Consider the following 20602-nt stretch of genomic DNA (forward strand, 5'->3'; position numbering starts at 1 on the left):
ATTTCAAACACATTTTAGCTATGTAGAACTGCTCAGTAAGTTTGGCATTGTTATTTTATTCCAACAAAAATAAAGCAAGCCCCTATATCCAACTGCCTATATATTTGCTCAAGGTTTCTGTCTTTTAACAAAAGTGCAAGTGTTGAGGCAATGGCTTCTGGAACGATCGGCTGCTTTATTGTGTTTTACAACATCTACAACAGAGAAACTTTTAATTGGGGCAATTAATTGACGCTATGACACAGCTAAATAATCAAGGCAGCATCTGGTGCGGGCACAATGCTCCGCTTCCTACCTTGGGAGCTTTGGCGTGTTTCCCACATCTGGCATCCTTGACAAGGCTGAGATCTAACAGCTCCGTCTCCTGGAAGGCAAAATGTGAAACTGTTAAGCATCCACATAGACCTCTTTGTTTTCTTTTCTTTGTTTGATCTCTTTTCATTTACATCACTTTAAAAAAAATAATATCTTGAGACCTGCCTGAAGTTTTCTCAGAAGTTAGGATATTTTTCCTTTTATACTAATAATTTATTGAATTGTAATGGGAACAAAAAAAGATAGCAAACTTTTAACTACTCAGGTTAATATATATATTCTCTATATAGTCTAATTGTGGTTATAATGATGTGTGGCGTGGGCCCCTGCTCTATTGTACAAGGCATTCCTAAGTCCTGATGAATCCGGCCTTCTTGTTTTCCTGTTGAAAAATAATCTTAAGAGTCACTCTGGGTGTAAGTGAGGCCATGTGAGTGGGGTGAGGGATGAGGGGGAAAGGGTAGAAGATGATGCTCCTCCCAACAGCTCACAGAATACCCAGCTCACCTGGCCATGGTAAACGAGATGAATCTGCCTCCCCTAGCCACCCCAACACAAGCCTTTTGCATACATACATTATACCTTGATCTTTTCCTTTATTTATTATACATTTTTGAAGACCTATAATATGCAAGTTACTCTAAAGTACAAGACATAATATATGATTGCTTCTCTGGATGGACTTGCCATCAAATAGAAGACTAAGAAATGCATTTACTGAGGATCAAGGAGAAAGTGTCAATGTCAAATTTAAAGTTAACTGCTATGGAGGTCGGCAGAGCAAAGAGAGCTTTCCCCTATTGGCTCAGAGAAAAGTCCCTGGAGGAGTGACTGAGCATGGAGAAGGGAGGTGGGGAGGGAGGGGGCTTATCTCAGTTGGAGGGTACAACATCAGCAAAGATCCAGAAAAGAAAGCACCAGAAGTTTAAGTGGAACCTTGAGGTATTCATGACCTTTAAACACTTAGAGAAGGAGAACACTGCAGGAGAAAGGGATAGGGAGGAGGAGAAAAACCGAGAGACATCCAGGAGTAAGAAACAGTAAGAGGAAAGGCATAATGGCATCACAAAATGGGACTGGCCTGGGCAACATTCAGTATTCCATTGCTGGGGCCCTGAACATGTGAAGAAAAGTCATAGGAGATGACACAGAAAGATGCTACAGCATACGACTCAGTGGGCTGAAGGAAGGACAAGAACTAGTGCCCTCTCTTCTTTTGCTCATCTTGATCTAGTTTGCTTTTCCCCATTTTTTAATTCTTTAACCCATTCCCAGTTGTGTGTGATTCTGTGGGAATCCTCCCAAACCCTGAGGTGTGACAGGCAACAAGCCAGCAAGGAATTTGCAGAATAAAGTAACTGGTGCCATGGTTCCTCTAGGCCACACCATCCACAATATTAAAGATCACCTTATAAATGTTAGAAAACAAGAGTATCAACGACAGGACTCAACGTTTCACTTAAGCAAATCCCATATAATAAAAGCCTAATATGCTAAGTGTCCGGTCAGCCAGTCAGCCATTCAACGAATCAAAGCATAATATGCTAATGATATGCTAAGGCTGCTCAACTGCTTGCTATGATGTGCACTGACCACCAGGGGGCAGACACAGTGGGTGCGAGAGTGGGCGCCATCAGCTTGTGGGAGCGGTGGCAGGAGCCACGGCGGGAGGGGCTGGGTGGGGACACAGAGGATGGGCCAAGACCCGCTCCATGCCCACTGCAGTCTCGCAGCCCACAGTTCCTTTCAAGGTGCATGAATTTGTGCACTGGGCCCCTAGTGTATAATAAAGTCCTCAGACATGAGGAAGTGGTGCTTCTGGCCCAGGTTCTTTACCTCTACAGCGACATCAACCAAAACATTTGTTGGAAGAGGAGAAACAAGAACTAAGCTTGAAGACCACACTGAGTGGAAATCTGAGAAAGGAGAGAGCCCAAAGGCAGAGGTATTTGGAAGAAAGATGAGAGTGATAGTATGGAAGTAGCACTAACAGAAGAAAATAGAGGAGTTATAAACAACTCTGGGATTTCCATCTTCCTCACTGGGACTTAAAACTTTGGGCAAGATGATAGTGCATTATGGAGATGTTGGTTTGAGTCCCTCAAACCAACTGAATGCTGCAGTATGTTAGGTGCAGACTAGGTACTGAGAAATCTCTCTCTCTCTCTCTCTCTCTCTCTCTCACACACACACACACACACACACACTCATACACACACAACCACAAAGAACTGATACCTGTGTTGAGATGCCCATGCAAAAAACCAATTCTTATACTCTAAAGGAGACATCTCAAAGTGCCCTGCAGACATAGGACATGAAGGGTTATGGCATCTTTTCAGCCAATTTATAAGAATTAGGAAGAAATTTTGCAGCCTTACAATTCTGTGTGTTTGGGGGTGGGGATGTCCAGGGAGAGGAAAGAGCAGGTGCAAATGCAGAGAGGTTACAAGTCACTCAGGATACACAGCAGAGGTGCCTAGAGAGTTAGCACAATCACTCCTAGACTCAGCAGTTGTTAACTGTGTGTTCTCTTTATAATTATTCATAAAATGCTGACGTTTATGTTTAATGCACTTTTCATATATGTTGCATGATGTTTTACATATAGGCAAAGAAAAAAAAACCCACACACATACACAAGGCATTTTTCCAATTTTATAGCAACATTTTCTATTCAGGAAAATGATTCCCAGTTGAACAAACAATAGATGTAAATTTTACTTGTTTGTTTATACACACAAAGCCCAAATTGAGTTCACATGGAACTAGATCTTAGCAGGCATCATTATACAGTCTTTTATACTACACATAATGAACGCTGTTTTCTACTTTCTGCTCAAGAGGAAATGCTCATTCCCCAAGTCACAGAGGGGTAGTTAATGCCAGCTGCCCGAGGGATTCATTTCAACATCACAAAGACTGAGAAACTCGCCAGCGTATAACACTGTGCGTGCAGGAAAACCTCCACGGGGCTCTATCGATGTGGGTAATGTAGCATGGGAAAGACCCGGGTGGGAAATCTGCCCATGGACTCATTGGGCAAGAAAGTGATGATTAAAATAGTGTCTCCCACTTCTATTAACATGCAGCAGCCACCCCTCGGGGGTTTCACTGCATCCTATTCTCTCCTCCACTAAAAAGAAAATGAGGAACCCAATGCACAGGACCACAAAACTGTTCCTTTTGTCACTAAAACTTTTTCTAGGTTAATTTTCTTGTGCTAACAGTTTAAACAAACCACTCTCGCTATTAGAAAGCAGGGGAGTGGTCCCTTTTTCAATTTATTTACAAATTACTGTTTTCCTTTAAGAAACAGAGGTCATGTGACTTTAAGGGAAAATAGGGGTCTGAATAAGGGCCCTAAGATTACCCAGTTATGTATTCAGCCAGTCGCCATACCATGCCCAGCATCAGTTTTATCATCTATAACATGAGTCCGATCATACTTCTCAAACCTTAGCCTGCGTGACAGTCCTCTGGAAGACTTAAAATACACATTGGCTGGCGCCATCCACCAGTTTCTGTTTCAACGGGACGGGGGCAGCCTTCGAACCTGCATCTCGAATAAGCTCTCAGGTGATGCTGATGCTACTTGTATGTTATTGTATGTTGTATGAAGACTCTATAATGGTCATCTATTTGTATATAATTGAACTGTCAAATAGAAATATCACACCTACTAAATATAAAAGTATGCCCAATTTCAGTTTAATTTGATTTAATTGAAGAAAAACAAGAGCCACCAACTCCTAATAAAATGTCCTTAGCATCAACTTGTACCCTATACAAGTAAAAGGTCTCTAGTTATTCAGAAATGTAAGCAACCACTGAAGTCATTTTGTTTGCTGAAAACGCTATACTATCTAACCTTTACATTCTACTTTATAACATCTTTAGAAAAGCAAAAGAAGGAAAAAATTTTTTAAATATATTTTATTGAATTTTTTACAGAGAGGAAGGGAAAGGATAGAGAGTTAGAAGCATCGATGAGAGAGAAACATCGATCAGCTGCCTCCTGCACACCTCCCCCCACCCCGGGGATGTGCCCGCAACCAAGGTACATGCCCTTGACCAGAATCGAATCTGGGACCCTTCAGTCTGCAGGCTGACGCTCTCTCCGCTGAGCCAAACCGGTCAGGGCAAGAAGGAAAATTTTGGTTCTCTCACTTCAAAGCTCACCCCACAGTGGAAAGGGTCTTGGGGTCCACAAAGGCCTGTGGGCTTCCTGGACTAATAAAAGAACAATGTACTAACAGGCCCCCTTCATTTTCAAGGTACACAATGCCCCCCCTTAGGAGATCACACTCCTAGCCCCCCAAATACATCCAATTGAAGTGTTGACACATGAAAAACTTCCCCCTTTCTCAGTACTCATAAAGGTGAATCAACAGTAATCAAGAGTTTATTTTTGACATTTTGAATGAGTGATGAGAGAACTGAGATAAGCAAGCTAAGGAACGACTAAATTGACTCTGCTGTTTACTATTCAGCAGAAAGATTTTAATCCATCAGCTGTAAGCACACTGTGAGGTAGATGAGCCATGAAATGCACTGCAAACTCAGGGAAGAATACAATTCAAAACTCAAGTCTTTTCCAGAATAGCTAGTTCTGTGCTAAATTTCATTAGCTGCCCAGTATAATAACGTGCTTCAAGTTCACACAATATATAATCAGAGCAGCAATTACAGTCATAAACATTTCACAAGGAAGATATTAATGGCTGGGTGTGTGTTTGAGGGGGAGGGGTGATTATGTGTACCTTCACATGGGGTATACTCAGTAAGTTGTTCAATCTCCATTTACCAAAAGTAGCAGACAGTAATATGTTTCACTGACAGTTCAACCTCCCTAAAATGCTCAATATTGAAAAACACTATCTTATAGTCCTTAAAATGGGGGGATTTAATTTAAAGAGAAGCAGATGGCATAGACAACTCATTGTTCTTAGCTTTAGCCCTCCTCTGAGGGAGTGAAACATATGTGTAGGTACTTTTCCAAATAAAAAATCCCTGCGCTCTGCTTCACTTGGTCTGGTTTCCTTTGTTCCCTTGCCTTAATTTCCATCTTCTCCTCCAGAATCTGCACTAGAGTCTCAGTGTAGGAAACACCAATGGAAATGAGATGCACAGATCATCAATAACAACCACAGCGGAGAAAAGAGAACAGCGGCACATGTGAATTTCTTTAAACAAACCTAGCATAAGTGTAGTGTGAATTTCATCAAACATGGAGGCAGAAAACTTAATTGGGAATTGTCATTTGGAATCTACGCATTATTAAGTTACTACAGATGTCTGTGCCTTCTATGCTTGTTTGTCAAAGAGAGATGCAGATGCCAGCAACACCTTCCTCCTTGGGCTGCTGTTAAGTCAACTGAGATATTAAACTAACATCTCCACTTAGCAAGCAGGGAGAACTGCAGATGGATACATTGTTAGGCTTATGATATTTCCAATTCCAAGTGAGAGAGAAAAGATCCTAGCTAGTAGAAAAGCCAAAAACAGGTAGGTGAAGAATCTAACTAATTGAATATGGCAGAGATGATGGGCTCTCACTGCCATGAGTATGTTACCCTTAATGGCAGTGGTTCTCAACCTAGGCTGCACATTAGAATCACCTAGGAATCTTTTTAAAATCCTGATTTCTGGGCCTCATCCTCCAGAAATTCTGTTTCTTTGTTATGGGGTGGGGCCACAACATTAGTAACTAAGAAACAGAATTTCTGGAGGATGAGGCCCAGAAATCAGGATTTTAAAAAGATTCCCAGATGATTCTAATGTGCAGCCAAGGTTGAGAACCACTGCTTTATGGCAAATGTGAAGGGATGTTGCAGGTGTAATTGAAGGATCCAATCAGATGGCTTAAATTCAACCTCAAGAGAGATGAGACTTTCAGAGAAGATCTAGAAGTGGGAGATTTGAAGCTGTGGCGATGCTGGCCTGGTGACTACGTTGTTTATTGCCTATGAAAAGGGAAGGCCTCTATGAGCTAAGGGCCTCAGTCTTACAATGACAAAGGACTGAATGGTTGCAACAACCTGAAGGAGGTTGGAAGAACTCCAACTGCAGATGAAAAGCAGCCTTGCAGACACCTTTCATGCAGCCTTGGGGGACCCTAAGCAGGTGAAACCCTGCCTCATTCAAACTGTAAGATAATAAATGTGTGTTGTTTTAAGCCATTAAGTTTGTGGTACCTTGTTCTGCAGCAATAGATATACAGGGCCCCAGTTGTTTCCAAGTGCTAACGTATTTAATTAGAAAGGAATGGGGATGAATTTATATATCTTGGCACTCTAACCCAGCATAAAAATGACTGCAATGCTGCTATCTTTCTTAAACACAGCCAACATGAAACAATTATTATAAATGAATCATAGAATTTCGGAATTGAAAAATATTTCGGATGAGGAAATTGAGTGCCAGAGAAAATATATCAATTGCCCCAAATCACTGAAACTGGGTAGAGAATAGAAAAAGAATCCATTTACTCCCAAATGTATTTTTTGCCCTAAAAGATTATTTTTTAGTATTGATAAAATAGCAGGAGTATTAACTTAGTAATACAAATGAAAGAAGGAGCACATGTCTTTGTTCATATAAAAGAAAAGCCATCCGGATAAATAGAATGCAATGCTAGCTTCCAAAGACTGTGTCTCCAAAAAGCAATATAAATTGTATTGGCAAATTTCTAGTTAATTTTTTTCTTTGTAGATAATCAGAAAGATAGTTCAACCTCTGGTTATGCAATAGCCAAATTTCCTCCTTCTTAACCTTCTTCTCTAGCTCCCTGAGAAACTTTTATATATTCATCTAAGAATGAAAGTTGCTTAAGTTGAAAGTTAATGTAGCTAAGCATAAAATTATATCCATAGCATCAAAGCTTTATTAAGATATAGAATAAAACAATTGTAATAGCATTTATGTGTATAACCTGATGCATCTATGACTATGGTGAGAACACACCACACAACTTCCAAAGTCCTGGAGTATATTATATCTGAAAATAGCTTCTTGCAGTTTTTAAAAAATGATGAATGAAAAGCATGTGAAATTTAAAATGATAGTAATTGGCTGTACTTTAACCTTATTTGGTTGACATAAAAACTGAGAAAAAAGGCTTCATAATCACCATGGAAAATATATATACTAAAGAAGTCAGATACATACTAACGAAGACTAAAATATATATATCTAAAGAAGACAGATATCATGAATATATTGGATATTATAACCAATATGCTTTATTTTCCTAGTTTTTTAGTTGTTATTTATTAACAGGCAACTTATGGAGGGATTCACTGCATTTTTATGAATAAATAATGACATTGTATTGGTTAAGGTTTCAGAGGTGTGTTTTTTTTATTGTAACTGTAATGATAAAGAATGCATTGCCACAGTTTTCTATAAGTCTGTACTCAGCAAAAGTCCTCATTTCAGGCTAATCAGATTAGCTAGAAACAGCATCCATCATTTGACGAATAGTTTCATAAGTGCTGAAAACTGGATGAGCACAGAATTCGATTTCCATAAAAGGTCTCTTGAAAAGAAACATGGAAATTATATCGATTAATCAGGCAAATAAGCTATTTCCACTTGAAAAGACTAGATGATTTAAACTTAGCAAGTTTTTCCCTTTAAGTCATCTAAAAATATTATCCCTGGACTATACTGACTTTACTATGGCTGAATAGCCAGCCAAGGTTTTATAGCTGGTAGCACAATCTGCTTCTAACTCCTTAATCTTGACCTTAATGCAATATTTGAGCATACCATTTATCTGCCTACATGACTTAAATTCTTTAATTTCTCAAGACTAGTGGTTCTCAATTTGTGGTCCCTGAACCAATAGCATCAGCATCAACATCACATAGGAACATGTGAAAAATGCAAATTCTCAGGCCCTACCGTAGGCCTACTAAATCAGAATCTCTGGTAGGACCCAGAAATCTATTTCAATTAAGACCTGAAGTGATTCACATGTAATCTTAAATTTTAGAACCTGTGTCCTAGATATTAAATGAAGACAACAGCTGCCCATGAAGAAGGCTGATTCACCAGGGCTAGAATTTGTTGTAGGACATCAGATAAGCCGCCTAGATCATTCAAGAAATAACTAAATCAGAGTCCTGAAAGCAATTAGAGAACTGACAGTAAGACAGTTGGTGAAAAGTCTTCTTCAGACTACTTTGTTTGTCAACAGCATCAATATCACTGTAAACTGAAGCAGCTATTTCACATGGGGCCCAGGAGGATAGACCAAGTCAAGGAGAGATTCCAAAGATTCTTCGGGCTATTTCCAAACGTCCTGATTCAACCTCTATGTTTGAGACACCTGAGCTGATAACTGATGTGTTTCCCTTTCTTTTTAATCACCCAATCATGACGTGTCTGGTGACTTCAAGATTTTCTGAGGTATACAAAAATGGGATTTATCCTTCCCTTCCCTAATAACCACTTTGTAATATCCGTTCAGATAGTCTCATGTTTCTCCTTCTCCTATTTACTCAAACATGTATCGCAAATTTTTCTACCCAAAGGTTTGAATTTTGTTCTGCCGTGGCACTGCCTGTGTTCTAGCAAACACAGGATTAAAAAAAATACTAATGCTTCAAGGACATTCTAAGGCTTTTTTCTTTTAAAACCTGTGACTTATGGAAATGAAACAACACACTTTTGAATGACCAATGAGTCAAAGAAGAAATCAAAAGGGAAATTAGAAAATATGAAGACAAAAAAAAAAAAGAGAAACAATATACCAGAACTTATGGGATGCAGCAAAAGCAGCAACCCCAGAATTCTGGTGACCTTTTAACCTCACTTAAAATCCTGAACATACAAGGAATTAAGCTATCTTCCAAAATTAGATATTTTAAGTTGACAAATGTGCACGAATGTTTTTTTCTTTTCTCTTCAAAGAAGACTTGCTTCTTAAGATCATTTTTGGCTTACTGGTAAGGCAATAGGAATACAATTGTCCTTTTTCCAATGCTCATTTATAGGAATAAGGACTGGCTGTGTCTATGGGGAGTATGGTACTCAATGAATTTTCTGGAGAAGCATATTCACTGGGTCAATCAACAAATCATTCTCAATGCCCTGCCTATGTGCTGTATATTCACCAAAAGTAAACCCCTTTTCAACTGTTGATTAACCTTTACACATAACGCAAATACACACAATGTATATCAAGAACGATAAATGAGTCACTCGGGTGGCCTGGCTCAGTAGTTGAGTGTCGACCTGTGAACCAGGAGGTCACAGTTTAATTCCCAGTCAGGGCACATGCCCTGGTTCCACACTCATTCACCAGTTTGGGGCTTGCAAGGCAGCCGATCAATCATTTTCTCTCATAATTAATGCTTCTATCTCTCTCTCCCTCTCCCTTCCTCTCTGAAATGGTTGGCTTCTTTCCCTTTACCGTCCTGTTTCCCCGACTCTCTGACATTGTCTCCTGGACCCCTACGTTAATAAATCTCTTGCATACAACCATTTACACTTGGGTCTGTTCAGAGGACAGGATTGAAAACAGCTATCATTTGCAATAATCAACTTAGAATATAATGTTAAACTTAAAAGTATCCTGAATCATACATAGACTACTTTTAAAATCAAATTTTTATATTAATTATTGTCTCTGGCTTTTCATATATTTCTGTATATTTTTTGAATTCTTTTTAAATTTTCTTTGAAAACAGCTTTAAGCATTATAATATATCCAATAAATAAACATTCTTTGAGAATGAGTTCTCAATCACTGTACATGGTATTTTATCCCATATCATCCTTAAACAGATTTTAAATGATTTTTAGCATTTCCTGGGAAATAGCCGTATGAGTACATATCATCTACTCTAATGTGCAAATAGTTGTCTCTTCAGCTTTGTGATCCAAATCATAATCTACACAATGACTGCTTTTAAAGAAGGATTATTTCTTACTGAAAAAACTTATAAGTTATGACAATCATCAGCTTACCTAATTTCCCAGAGTTCATTTTTATCATATTTAGAGCTAAAAAAGAAATATGTTCATATCCACTATATTTTAGGTCACTTTTTTTTGGTGAAGATTTATTTCATTTTCAACCACCTAATCCAGCTTCCCTTCTTTAAAAAAAAAATTTTTTTAATTACTCCCAGATAAAATTGTCATTGGTAGAATGCAGGACACAATTTCTTTGCGTGCTCTCCATCCTTCCAATGAGAACATTCTACATTTTAGTGTGTCCTTTGTAAGTATATTTAAGGAAAAATATAATTGTATTAGAATTTTTCATCAAGGGCAAAACAGTCATAAGAAATAGTCATTAATTTCCATGGCCACTTCAATATTACCTTCTGGTGTGTGAGATATCTGCTTGTTCCAGATCATGTTCTCAGAGAATCACATTTTTAAAAAATTACCTTTATTGTTTAAAGTATTACATATGCCCCCTCCTTTCTCCAGTATGACCCCCTCTACCCCACACCTCCACCCTCCCCTCCACCACTACTATTTGTGTCCAGCGGTTATGAATATAAGTTCTTTGGTTAATCTCTTCCTGCCCACCCCCTTCCCTATTCCCTCTGAGATTCATCAGTCTGTTCCATGTTTACATGTCTCTGAATAGATTTTGATCATCTGTTTATTTTATTCATTAGATTCCACATATGAGTGAGATCATGTGATACCTGTCTTTCTCTGACTGGCTTATTTCACTTAAGCATAATACCCTTCAGAAATCTCCATGCTATCTCAAAGGGTAAGAGATCCTTTTTTTGACACCTAGATAGTATTCCATTGTACCACAGGTGTGTGTGTGTGTTTTAAGCCATTCATCTACTGACGGACACTTGAGCTGTTTCCAGATCTTACCTATTGTAAATAATGCTGCTATGAACATATATATGTGTGTGTGTGTGTGTGTATGTGTGTGTGTGTGTGTGTGTGTTTCTGATTGATGTTTTGGATTTGTAGAATATATTCCTCAAAGTGGGATCACTGGGTCAAATGGCAGTTCCATTTTTAATTTTTTGAGGAAACTCCACGTTGTTTTTCAAGGTGGCTGCACCAGTCTGCATTCCACCAACAGTCTCCTAGGGTCCCTTTTTCTCCACATTCTTGCCAGCACTTGTTGTTCATTGATTTATTGATGGTAGCCATTCTGGCAGGTGTAAGGTGGTACCTCACTGTCATTTTAATTTGCATCTCTCTGATGATCAATGACTTTGGGCATTTTTTTCATGTCTCTTGGCCATCTGCATATCCACTTTGGAGAAGTGTCTATTTAGGTCCTTTGCCCATTTTTAATTGGATTGTTTGTCTTCCTTTGTTGAGTTGTATGAGTACTTTATATCTTTTGGAAATTAACCCCTTATCAGATGTACCATTGGCAAATATGTTCTCCCATACAGTGGGTTCCCTTTTCACTTCGATACTGGTTTATCTTGCTGTTCAGAAGCTTTTCAGTTTGATGTACTAGTAATCCCACTTGTTTATATTTCCTTTATCATGCCCTAGGTAATGTATCTATGAAAATTCTGCTTTGTGAGATGTCTAATATTTTGCTGCTTATGTTTTCTTCCAAGATTTGGTGGTTTTAGGACTTATGTTTAAGTCTTCTATCCATTTTGAGTTTATTCTTGTGTATGATGGAAGGTGGATGGTAAAGGTCTGCCTGAGAAAGATGTCCTCTACAGGATGAGGGAATGACTCAACACAGCAATCCAGGTGGCTTCCCTCCAAACTCTAATCCCAGAGACACTGAATCCTGATTCTCCTCACACAGCTCCAGCCCACTCTGACAGAGCCCAATGTGAGTGGCTACCCACGAAATTTTGTGTGTAGGCCCTATAAGAGGGTACCAACGTTTTCAGCCATCTCTCCCAGGTTGACACAAACCCCGCAGCCTTTCACAGCCTTATGTTATGTGGGCACCTTTCTCAGTTCTGGGATGGAGAGCCCAGCTTTGGGTCTAGATCCCAGGAACCTTCCAGCAGCTGAGATATATCCCTCCTGAGCTTAAGCTGCTGCCTGTGGGAACCCGGCCAGCCCTCTCATGTCTCTGTACTTCCTACTAGTCTCTATGCTGTCTCCATTTTATGTCCTTGGTTATAAGAATTCTCTACAGCTAGTCTTCAATTGGTTTTTGGGGATGATTTTTCTAGTATGAGTTGTAATTCCAGTTTAATCCTGGGAGAATGTTAGTGTAGTTCCACTTAATCCACCACCATCTTGGAATCTGCTCTCCAGAATCACATTTTTTATTAATATCATTGTTCACCTTTCAAAGTGAGTCCTATACGATTCCAGGAAGGCTCCATACTTTTCAAAAATGGACCCACTGTAACTTTTTCCATGTTTTGATTAATTGCTTTATTCTCTAGAGTCTAGAACAACTGAATTTCATAATCTTTTATGAAGTCTAAATTTTGACCAAGGTCACTATCCCTGGGTATCTAATTTTCCTAAGTAAATAACTCATGAATCCTTAACATAGGCATTGAACACCCAGAGGACAGATCATATTTTCATTATTGCACAATATATTTCTTCTTGCTTAGATGAAAGTAAACTCTAAAAATAATCTTCCTCAGAATTATTTACCCTGTAGTATTAAGAAACTAAATACTCCGGACAAAAATGTTTAAATCTATATAGTTCAGACCTGGACTTGTGTTTAGTGAAAATAGTCTACCTTGATTTTCCATAAAGTTTTTGTGATTTTCTCCTTGTTTTTCTTCATGTCTGAGCAACTTATTCCCTAATCTGTGCTATTACTTGAATAACCCATTTGTCTCCCTTTAGGCCCCACCACAAAAAAACCTATTGTGTTTCACAACCTAGGTTATTTGGGTTTTCAATTTTAAGTCAGATGAATCACATTTGCTCTATGTGGGTCAGTCAAAATTAAGTACAGAAGACTCCATGTACCAAAATTGGCGTTATTCTGCTTATGATTATGGAATTAAATTAACCTGAGTCTTAAGCACTGTATGTCTTTCGGCATTATTTTTTTAGTACAAAAGCAATCTTCAAGAAATTGCCTAGATTTAAGACCTTTCCCTTTCTCTCTTTTGGTATAGTCTTTTAGAATGATCAGTGGTCTTCAAAGTATGGAACCTGGAGTAATAGTGTCAGCATCACCTGGGAACTTACTAGAAATACAAATTCCTGGGCCCCACACCAGACCTACTGAACTGGAAACACTGAGGGGTGGGATCCAGCAATATGTGTTATAACAAACCTTCCAGGAAATTCTGACACACTCCCAAGTTTGAGAACCATGAGAATGGACACTTAAATATTGGTAACAAATAGCACGTTGATATCTGTGCTTAATAATGCCCTTACTTATAAACTTTCTAGTTCTTAATACTCCTTTACTTATAAAGACTTGTATTTATGTTAAAGCACAAAGAACAAAGTATGTATTTTTTTAAATATATTTTACTGATTTTTTTACAGAGAGGAAGGGAGAGGGATAGAGAGTTAGAAACATCGATGAGAGAGAAACATCGACCAGCTGCCTCCTGAACACTTCCCACTGGGTATGTGCCCACAACCAAGGTACATGCCCTTGACTGGAATCGAACCCAGGACCCTTCAGTCCGCAGGCCAACGCTCTAGCCACTGAGCCAAACCGGTCAGGGCAGTATGTATTTTTATTTAAAGAAAATTCTTGGTGTTTATGATGCTTATATGCTACTTTTAAACAAAATATGTGCATAACTGAAACCTGAGATGCCAGGAGGAGAGAGAAAGAGAGAGAGAGAGAGAGAGAGAGAGAGAGAGAGAGAATGAATGAGAATATCAGATACAAAATAAGTAAATTATTTATACAAAATAAATAAATAAATCCCAGACACAATGGAGTCTTACTTTATATCATATCTATTCTGCAAGTCTACTTTTAAAGTTAAGAAGAAGAAGAAAAAAAACAGCACTTTGTTATATATAAGCATTCCCAAGTGCTTTTAAAAACATTTCCTGATGGAATTATTACTAATCCGTTTAAAGGGCATAGAAAGCTAAAGGGCTAAGTGTCACTGTTATGCTCAGAGATTACTGTATTATAATGGTTTGGCTCTTCTCTCTCTACACAGCTGAGTGGGTCTGTGCAGTTCAGCAGTCCTTAAGGCCGAGGAGGCTAACTCTCCACCAGAATTGCACCTTGCCTTACACAGTGCAGAGAACTGCTAGAAAATCACTGCCTAAGCATAAGCCACATTTCACACACTCCTTTCCTGTTTGGAGGATCATATGACTAGTTCACACAAAGGGCACGTGAATGAAAGAGATAAGGGTCACTTCCAAGTGTTTTTCTTTCTCCTTCCTTTTCACAGTAGTCAAGGGGACCCTAAAAGGCACTGGGGCCACTAGATTGAACAGAGAATATGTCTCTGAATCACCAGGTAGAAGAAAGCCATCTTCAGATCAGAAACACCCACCCTGGACTCTTAAATGAATGAGAAATAATTGTGTTAAGTCATTAAAATTCTAGAGTTTACCTTTTATAACAGGAAATTTAGTTAATATAGGGCTTACATGACCTTTTTTAAAAGGACAGATTCCACTATCTCATATCATAAAACATCATAGGTCAACTTGACCGGGCCACAGTGTACCCAGGTAACTGGACAAACATTTTTTTCTGCATGTATCTGTGAGGGTGTTTCTGGGTGAGGTTAGTATTTTAATCCGTAGACTCAGAAAAGCAGATTGCCCTCCCAATGCAGGTGTGTCTGACAGGTTGAGCTGGGGCATCAGTCTTCTCCTGCACTCACACCATTGGCTTCCTTGGATCTCAGGCCTTTGGGCTTGGATAGCAGATTGTGGGACTTCTCAGCCTCCATAACTGAATGAGCCACTTCTTTATATATATCTCTGAAGAATTCTAATACATACATGGCATGTTAAAAATGGGGGCGGGGCATTATAAGTGAAAAACTATTTTTAAGATGGTGAAACTGAGATCTGTAGAAGATTGTGGATGCAAATACCCCAGATACCTCAACACACTTGACTTAACCCACTTCTTTCCCTTGATAGACAAAAATCTCATGAAGTTACAGCAAGAAATCACTAAGTGTCTTGATTACGATAGCTTTATAGTCAGGCAGAAATCAGATAGTGTGAGTCCTCCAACTTTGTCCTTCCTGTACAATAGTGTGTTGCCTTTTCTCAGTTCTTTGCATTTCCATATAATTTTTAAGTGTGCTGATATCTTTTAAAAATGTTTCTGAACCCGGTCAGTGTAGCTTGGTGGTTGAGCATTGGCCCATGAACCAGGAGGTCAGGGTTTGATTCCCAGTCAGGGCACATGCCCAGGTTTCCGGTTCAAAACCCAGTGGGGGGTGGGGGGTGTATGTGTGCAGGAGGCAGCCCATCGTTGTTTCTCTCTCATAGATGTTTCATCTCTCTATCCCTTTCCCTTCCCTTCCTCTCTCTAAAAATCAATAAAATATATATTAAAAAAACATTTCTGAGAAGTTAATTGGAACTGCATTGATTCTATAGTTCAGTTGGGAAGAACTAGGATCTTTCCGAAATTGAATCTTTCCATCCATGAGCAAGAAATATCATGTGATTGATTTAAGTCTTCTTTGACATCTTTCATCAGTGTCTTGCAGTTTTTCACATGCAGATCAGTGATAGATTTTTTTAGACTTAGCCTTAAGTATTTCAAATTTTGGTGCGATTATGGATGGTAATTTTTTATGTTTCAAATTATAAATGTTCATTGCTGGAATATAGGAAAGAATTGACTTTTATACATGAACCTCGTATCCTGTGATCTTGCTGGACTCCCTTACTTATTCCAGGTAGATTTGTTTTTACAGATTTTTTGGGGTTTCCTACATAAAATATATCATCTATGAGTAAAGACAGTTTTATTTCTTCATTTCACTTGTGTATTTTTTCTTTTCAATTCACTGATTTTCTTCCTCCTCAACTGAACCATGTTTGGTACCTTTTCTGCAGCCCATTCCAACCCCCATATTTTTCCTTCTCAGAGTATTGACCTTCCAACTGGTTCTATCCAACCTCGTTGTCACATTTCTCTGTCTTACTTAGCTCCTCTCATTTCACCTTTTCAAATGCCCTAACTTTCCAATTTCCACTGGCAATGCTGCCAGCAACAACCAAAGTGCTCTGTTGTACTTTTCTCCTTTCCAGACACGATTACCACACTGCAATCATTCACTCATCTCTTTGACCACAGAACAGCCAATTGAAATGTAAACAGTAAAGTTCTGCGTAGGAAAAAGTTCAGACACTAATTGCACAGTCTTCCTGAAAATGCCACCGGTGGAACTGTGTGGTCAGCCCTGGCTGCTTATGCATTTCATTAGGACCAGCCGAAAGAACTGAGCATTAGCCAAAGATCCTTGAACCAGAACTTCCACTGCATATATGTCAGATTAAGATAACAACCTAAAGTTATTTCATGTTCTTGACAATGTATTCATTGTATCCCATTTCCCTGTCTTGTCACTGTTCTAATCCTTCCTTCTAATCTTCAAAACTGAGTCCTCTACCCAAACTCCCTAGTCCCTTCTAGCTGAACTACTTAAGATTTCATTGCCTGCCTCATCTTGTGCTAGTTGCACCATGGTTCTATTGGATTAAACTGTTACACAATGGGATGTTTTGTACATATGTATGCATATATGTGCATATAGACATATATGTGTGTCTGCACATTTTTAATGCTTTTTCACTTTAAAGAAAATTGCTTGAAGGCCAAAATTCCATTTCATACTTTTTGCAATATGTATACAATTAATTACATTTGATTGATTGATACCTTTTTTAAGCAAAGACCTTGAGCTAGTTTTAGCATGAACTGGAGAGGATAATATAAATTTCTAAATATGATTTAAAGATCTTTTAATCCTACTTACAATCATAGTGAATATGTATCAGTTAAATTTGTACTCAGTTGTAAAAAACAAAGGCTAAAGTAACAGTAGCTTAGAGAGGATAGAGGCTTATTTCTCTCTCCGATAAAAGAAGCCTAGAGGCAGATCGCAGGCTTGGCAGGGTTGTATCACAAGGTTGTTTGAGTTCCAGCTCTTTTTCTGACAGTTTCTCAGTCCTCAGCATGTAGCATCTACCTCAGAGTAGAGATGGCTGCTCAAACAAAATTCATATTGGCTACATCTTTCCCTGCCAGAAAGACAGAAAGCTGAAGTAGCACATGCTCTTAAGAAACTATTCCAGAAGTTTCACAGACTTCTGTTTACACTTTGGGGCCAGAATTTACTCTCACAGGCACACTTAGGTTCAAGGGTTGTTGGAAAGTATAAGGAGAGAATGGATACTAGGTCAGTTGCTCACAGGCTTCCTCTTCCCAGCATTTGCTGAAAGAAAATGGAGTTACTGTATGAGTAATGTTCCCTCTCTTTGGGATTGCCTGCTCTAGAATATTCTCTTTCAGTCATGACTGCAAACACCTCTTCTTGAACAGAAATGTGCAATGTGTCTACAATCACATCTCCCCCCAAAAAAACCCTTAATCTTTTTCTCCTGTGGAATGATTCACCATCTTACCACCTGGTTAGCAGTGTGACCCAACTAATAAAAATTTCCATAAAAAACAATCCAAGGAATGAAAAAGGAAATCACACATGAAGTGTACCTTACACACATCATCTAGCTGCAGTTGGCGTATCCCTTCATCCCCTCTTCTGCCTTCTGGTTTGGTTTCAGTCCTGCTGATCAGAACCCACGCCATGTCTTCTCATGGTTTGCTCACTAGTTAGCAAGCATAATTAGAAAAAGGCACTGACCCTTTCAAAGCTCCCTTGCAACAAATCTCAAGATATTATTTATTAGACAACAGACTGTATGTCTTTTCCCCTCTATACACTCTAGAATTTTAATTATACAAAGTGCTTGCTCTGACATTCTTGCCTTTTTTTTTCATAAAGAGCAAAATCCCACAGGTAAAACATGTTTGTTTCTCTTAATCAGCATATTATTAATCCTTTCCTGTTCATAGCCTTACAGAAGATCCCTTCTGGAGCTGCTTTGCTGCTTAACATCAAAGCTGTGGCCATCCAGGGAGCATGGGCTATTTATTCCCAGTTTCTATATTTAACATTTGGCTTTGTTTACAGTCAACTCTCACCCCCGACTCCTCCAACACTAAAATTCCCTTTCTCTCCCAGTTTTGTATCCTCTATCTATCTCTCCAGTGAGCTAGTTTCTACTTAGCTATGCATTTTATTCTTGAGTGATCTTCCAGAGTATTCCTGTCCTACCTTTTTGGTTTCTTTCTAGAGAGGAAGGAAATTTCCCTTGGAACCTGAAGGAATCTTCCAGGGACACAACTCCCACTGTTGCTCCTTTCTTTGTGGAAAGGAGCACACTCCTAGTTACCTTCCACAGGCAACTGTCAAGTGCAAGTTGAGCTCCTGGGACAAGGACATGCTTTTCACTCCAAAAGGCCATGGCTTTATTGAATGGCTCAATTAAAAGTGAACATTGGTTTTATTTTAAAGCAGGTTAAGAGTTCTGGGACAATGTTTTGCTTGTCACTGCTTTGATTAATGTAACAACATAATACAAGATTAAGGAAGTGTGTGTTTAATAGTTCAAATAACTAATGATCACTTTGGGGAAAGGAGCAATGTGGGCTGAGTAAATTAAAAAGAAGAGAGCATTAGGAAACATTATAAACTAATTCTTTATTACACCAAGGGCCCTACTCTGGTGCACATGTCTTACATTTCATTCTGATCAATGAGCAAAGAACAAGGTCAACATAACATTCTTAAAATGTCAAAGTCATAGGTATTCATTATTCAAACCTTGAAAATAAGATTTGCTTGATTGTCTACATCAAATGTAGACAATCCTGGATAAACAGGAAGGACTGAGTTGCATAGGCAGGCAAAATTAAGGAAGTGCATGGAAGAGTGACTTTTGTCAAGAGAAAAAGATTAAAATTGGGTCCCAGATTTGTAGATACATTTTGAATAGTTTTGCTGTCTTTATCTTTATAATGTCAGGCAGTGATATCCACTGTTACTTTCTTTTAAAAAGGTAACAGAAGTCTGGGACACTTTTAACTCCCTTTTAAAATTTTGATCCTGCCATATTCTAATATCAAACATGAATATCCTTGGCCTCCTGACTTTACACCAGGGCCATTCTTAACTTCACTGGACTCTTCAGAGTAGAAACCATGTCATCTTCTCTCTTCTGCTCTTTTAGATGCCTGAGGAAGACTTCACTATAAAAGTTTGACTAGAGTAGCAGGGAAGGGAAATGGCTATATTATGAAAAGAATGTAGTCTTTGTTTTGAAGAATATCTCTAGTCTCTTTTAAAATTTTTTTAAAAATATATTTTTATTGATTTCAGAGAGGAAGGGAGAGAAACATCAATGATGAGAGAGAATCATTGATGGGCTACCTTCTGCACACCCTACTGGGGATCCAGCCAGCAACCCAGGCATGATGAATTTTTAGCTTCCTTTTATATGTAGGGACATTCCACAATATTCACTAAGAATATAAAAGTTCTAAACCTGTGGTTTATCCCCTGACATGAACAATTTATAATGCCAACCCGGGTACCAATGGGTGAAAACACAAAGGAAAATAAAGAGCGAAAGGAACTCAAGTTTCAAACGGTAATCCATTTCAAATCCTTCAAATGCATGTCAAGGCATACAGAGCCCCAAAGCAAACACCCAGTCCATTCCTTTTTTCCTAACGTGTAGTGAAAATCGAAGGAAGAGTTGACCTTGACAGCTCTAAAGCTTCTTTACTTGTCAAAAACTCTAAAACTATGGAGAGTGAGTATACAGTGTACCAAGGATACTAAAAAATAAACATCAGTGTGCTGAGAGTAGTTTTCTGCTTTTAATTGCCTCCGTCTTACAAGAAAAAAGGAGAGATCATTAAGGGACAAAAATTCCTTTCAGAATACCAAATCTGCATCAACTGTGCCCACATTTACCAACCCTTACATCTCCCCTGAACTCTGCCTAATGTTCAAACTTTGCCTGCAGCAAATACCTCCTCCCTCCCTCACACATGCATTCCTATAAAAACCACACAAAAGGAAAACTGCGAGGAGTTAGAGACAATTGCCTTTTAAGGACACACCACCTGGTTTTTATGGGGCTTAACAAGATTCAGTTTAAGCTCTGGGTAGGCCTGCCTTGTGGACTTACCAAGTTGGGGTGGGGACCAAGAGAGGAGACACTGTAGAGGACATGGGAAAGGGAACCAAATGCGCAGAGAGATAGGGGGTGAAAGAGTTGATGAATGACTTCCTCGGGGTTGGCT

At 38.8% G+C, this 20602-nt stretch overlaps 1 protein-coding gene across 5 annotated transcripts in view; it reads right to left on the reverse strand.

The window, feature by feature from the left end:
- The window catches only part of PLCB1 (phospholipase C beta 1), a 638281-nt gene that overhangs the window by 417287 nt on the left and 200392 nt on the right, over nt 1-20602 (reverse strand). For all 5 annotated transcript variants that reach the window (XM_070419924.1, XM_070419923.1, XM_070419927.1 and 2 more), the window contains exon 3: nt 296-364. In XM_070419924.1, coding sequence (XP_070276025.1) covers nt 296-364 — 69 coding nt within the window. The remainder of the gene's footprint in view (nt 1-295; nt 365-20602) is intronic.

This window comes from Myotis yumanensis, unplaced genomic scaffold (assembly GCF_028538775.1).
Source record: "Myotis yumanensis isolate MYYU_CA2020_CCGP unplaced genomic scaffold, mMyoYum1.0.hap1 SCAF_7, whole genome shotgun sequence".
Lineage (NCBI taxonomy): Eukaryota > Metazoa > Chordata > Mammalia > Chiroptera > Vespertilionidae > Myotis > Myotis yumanensis.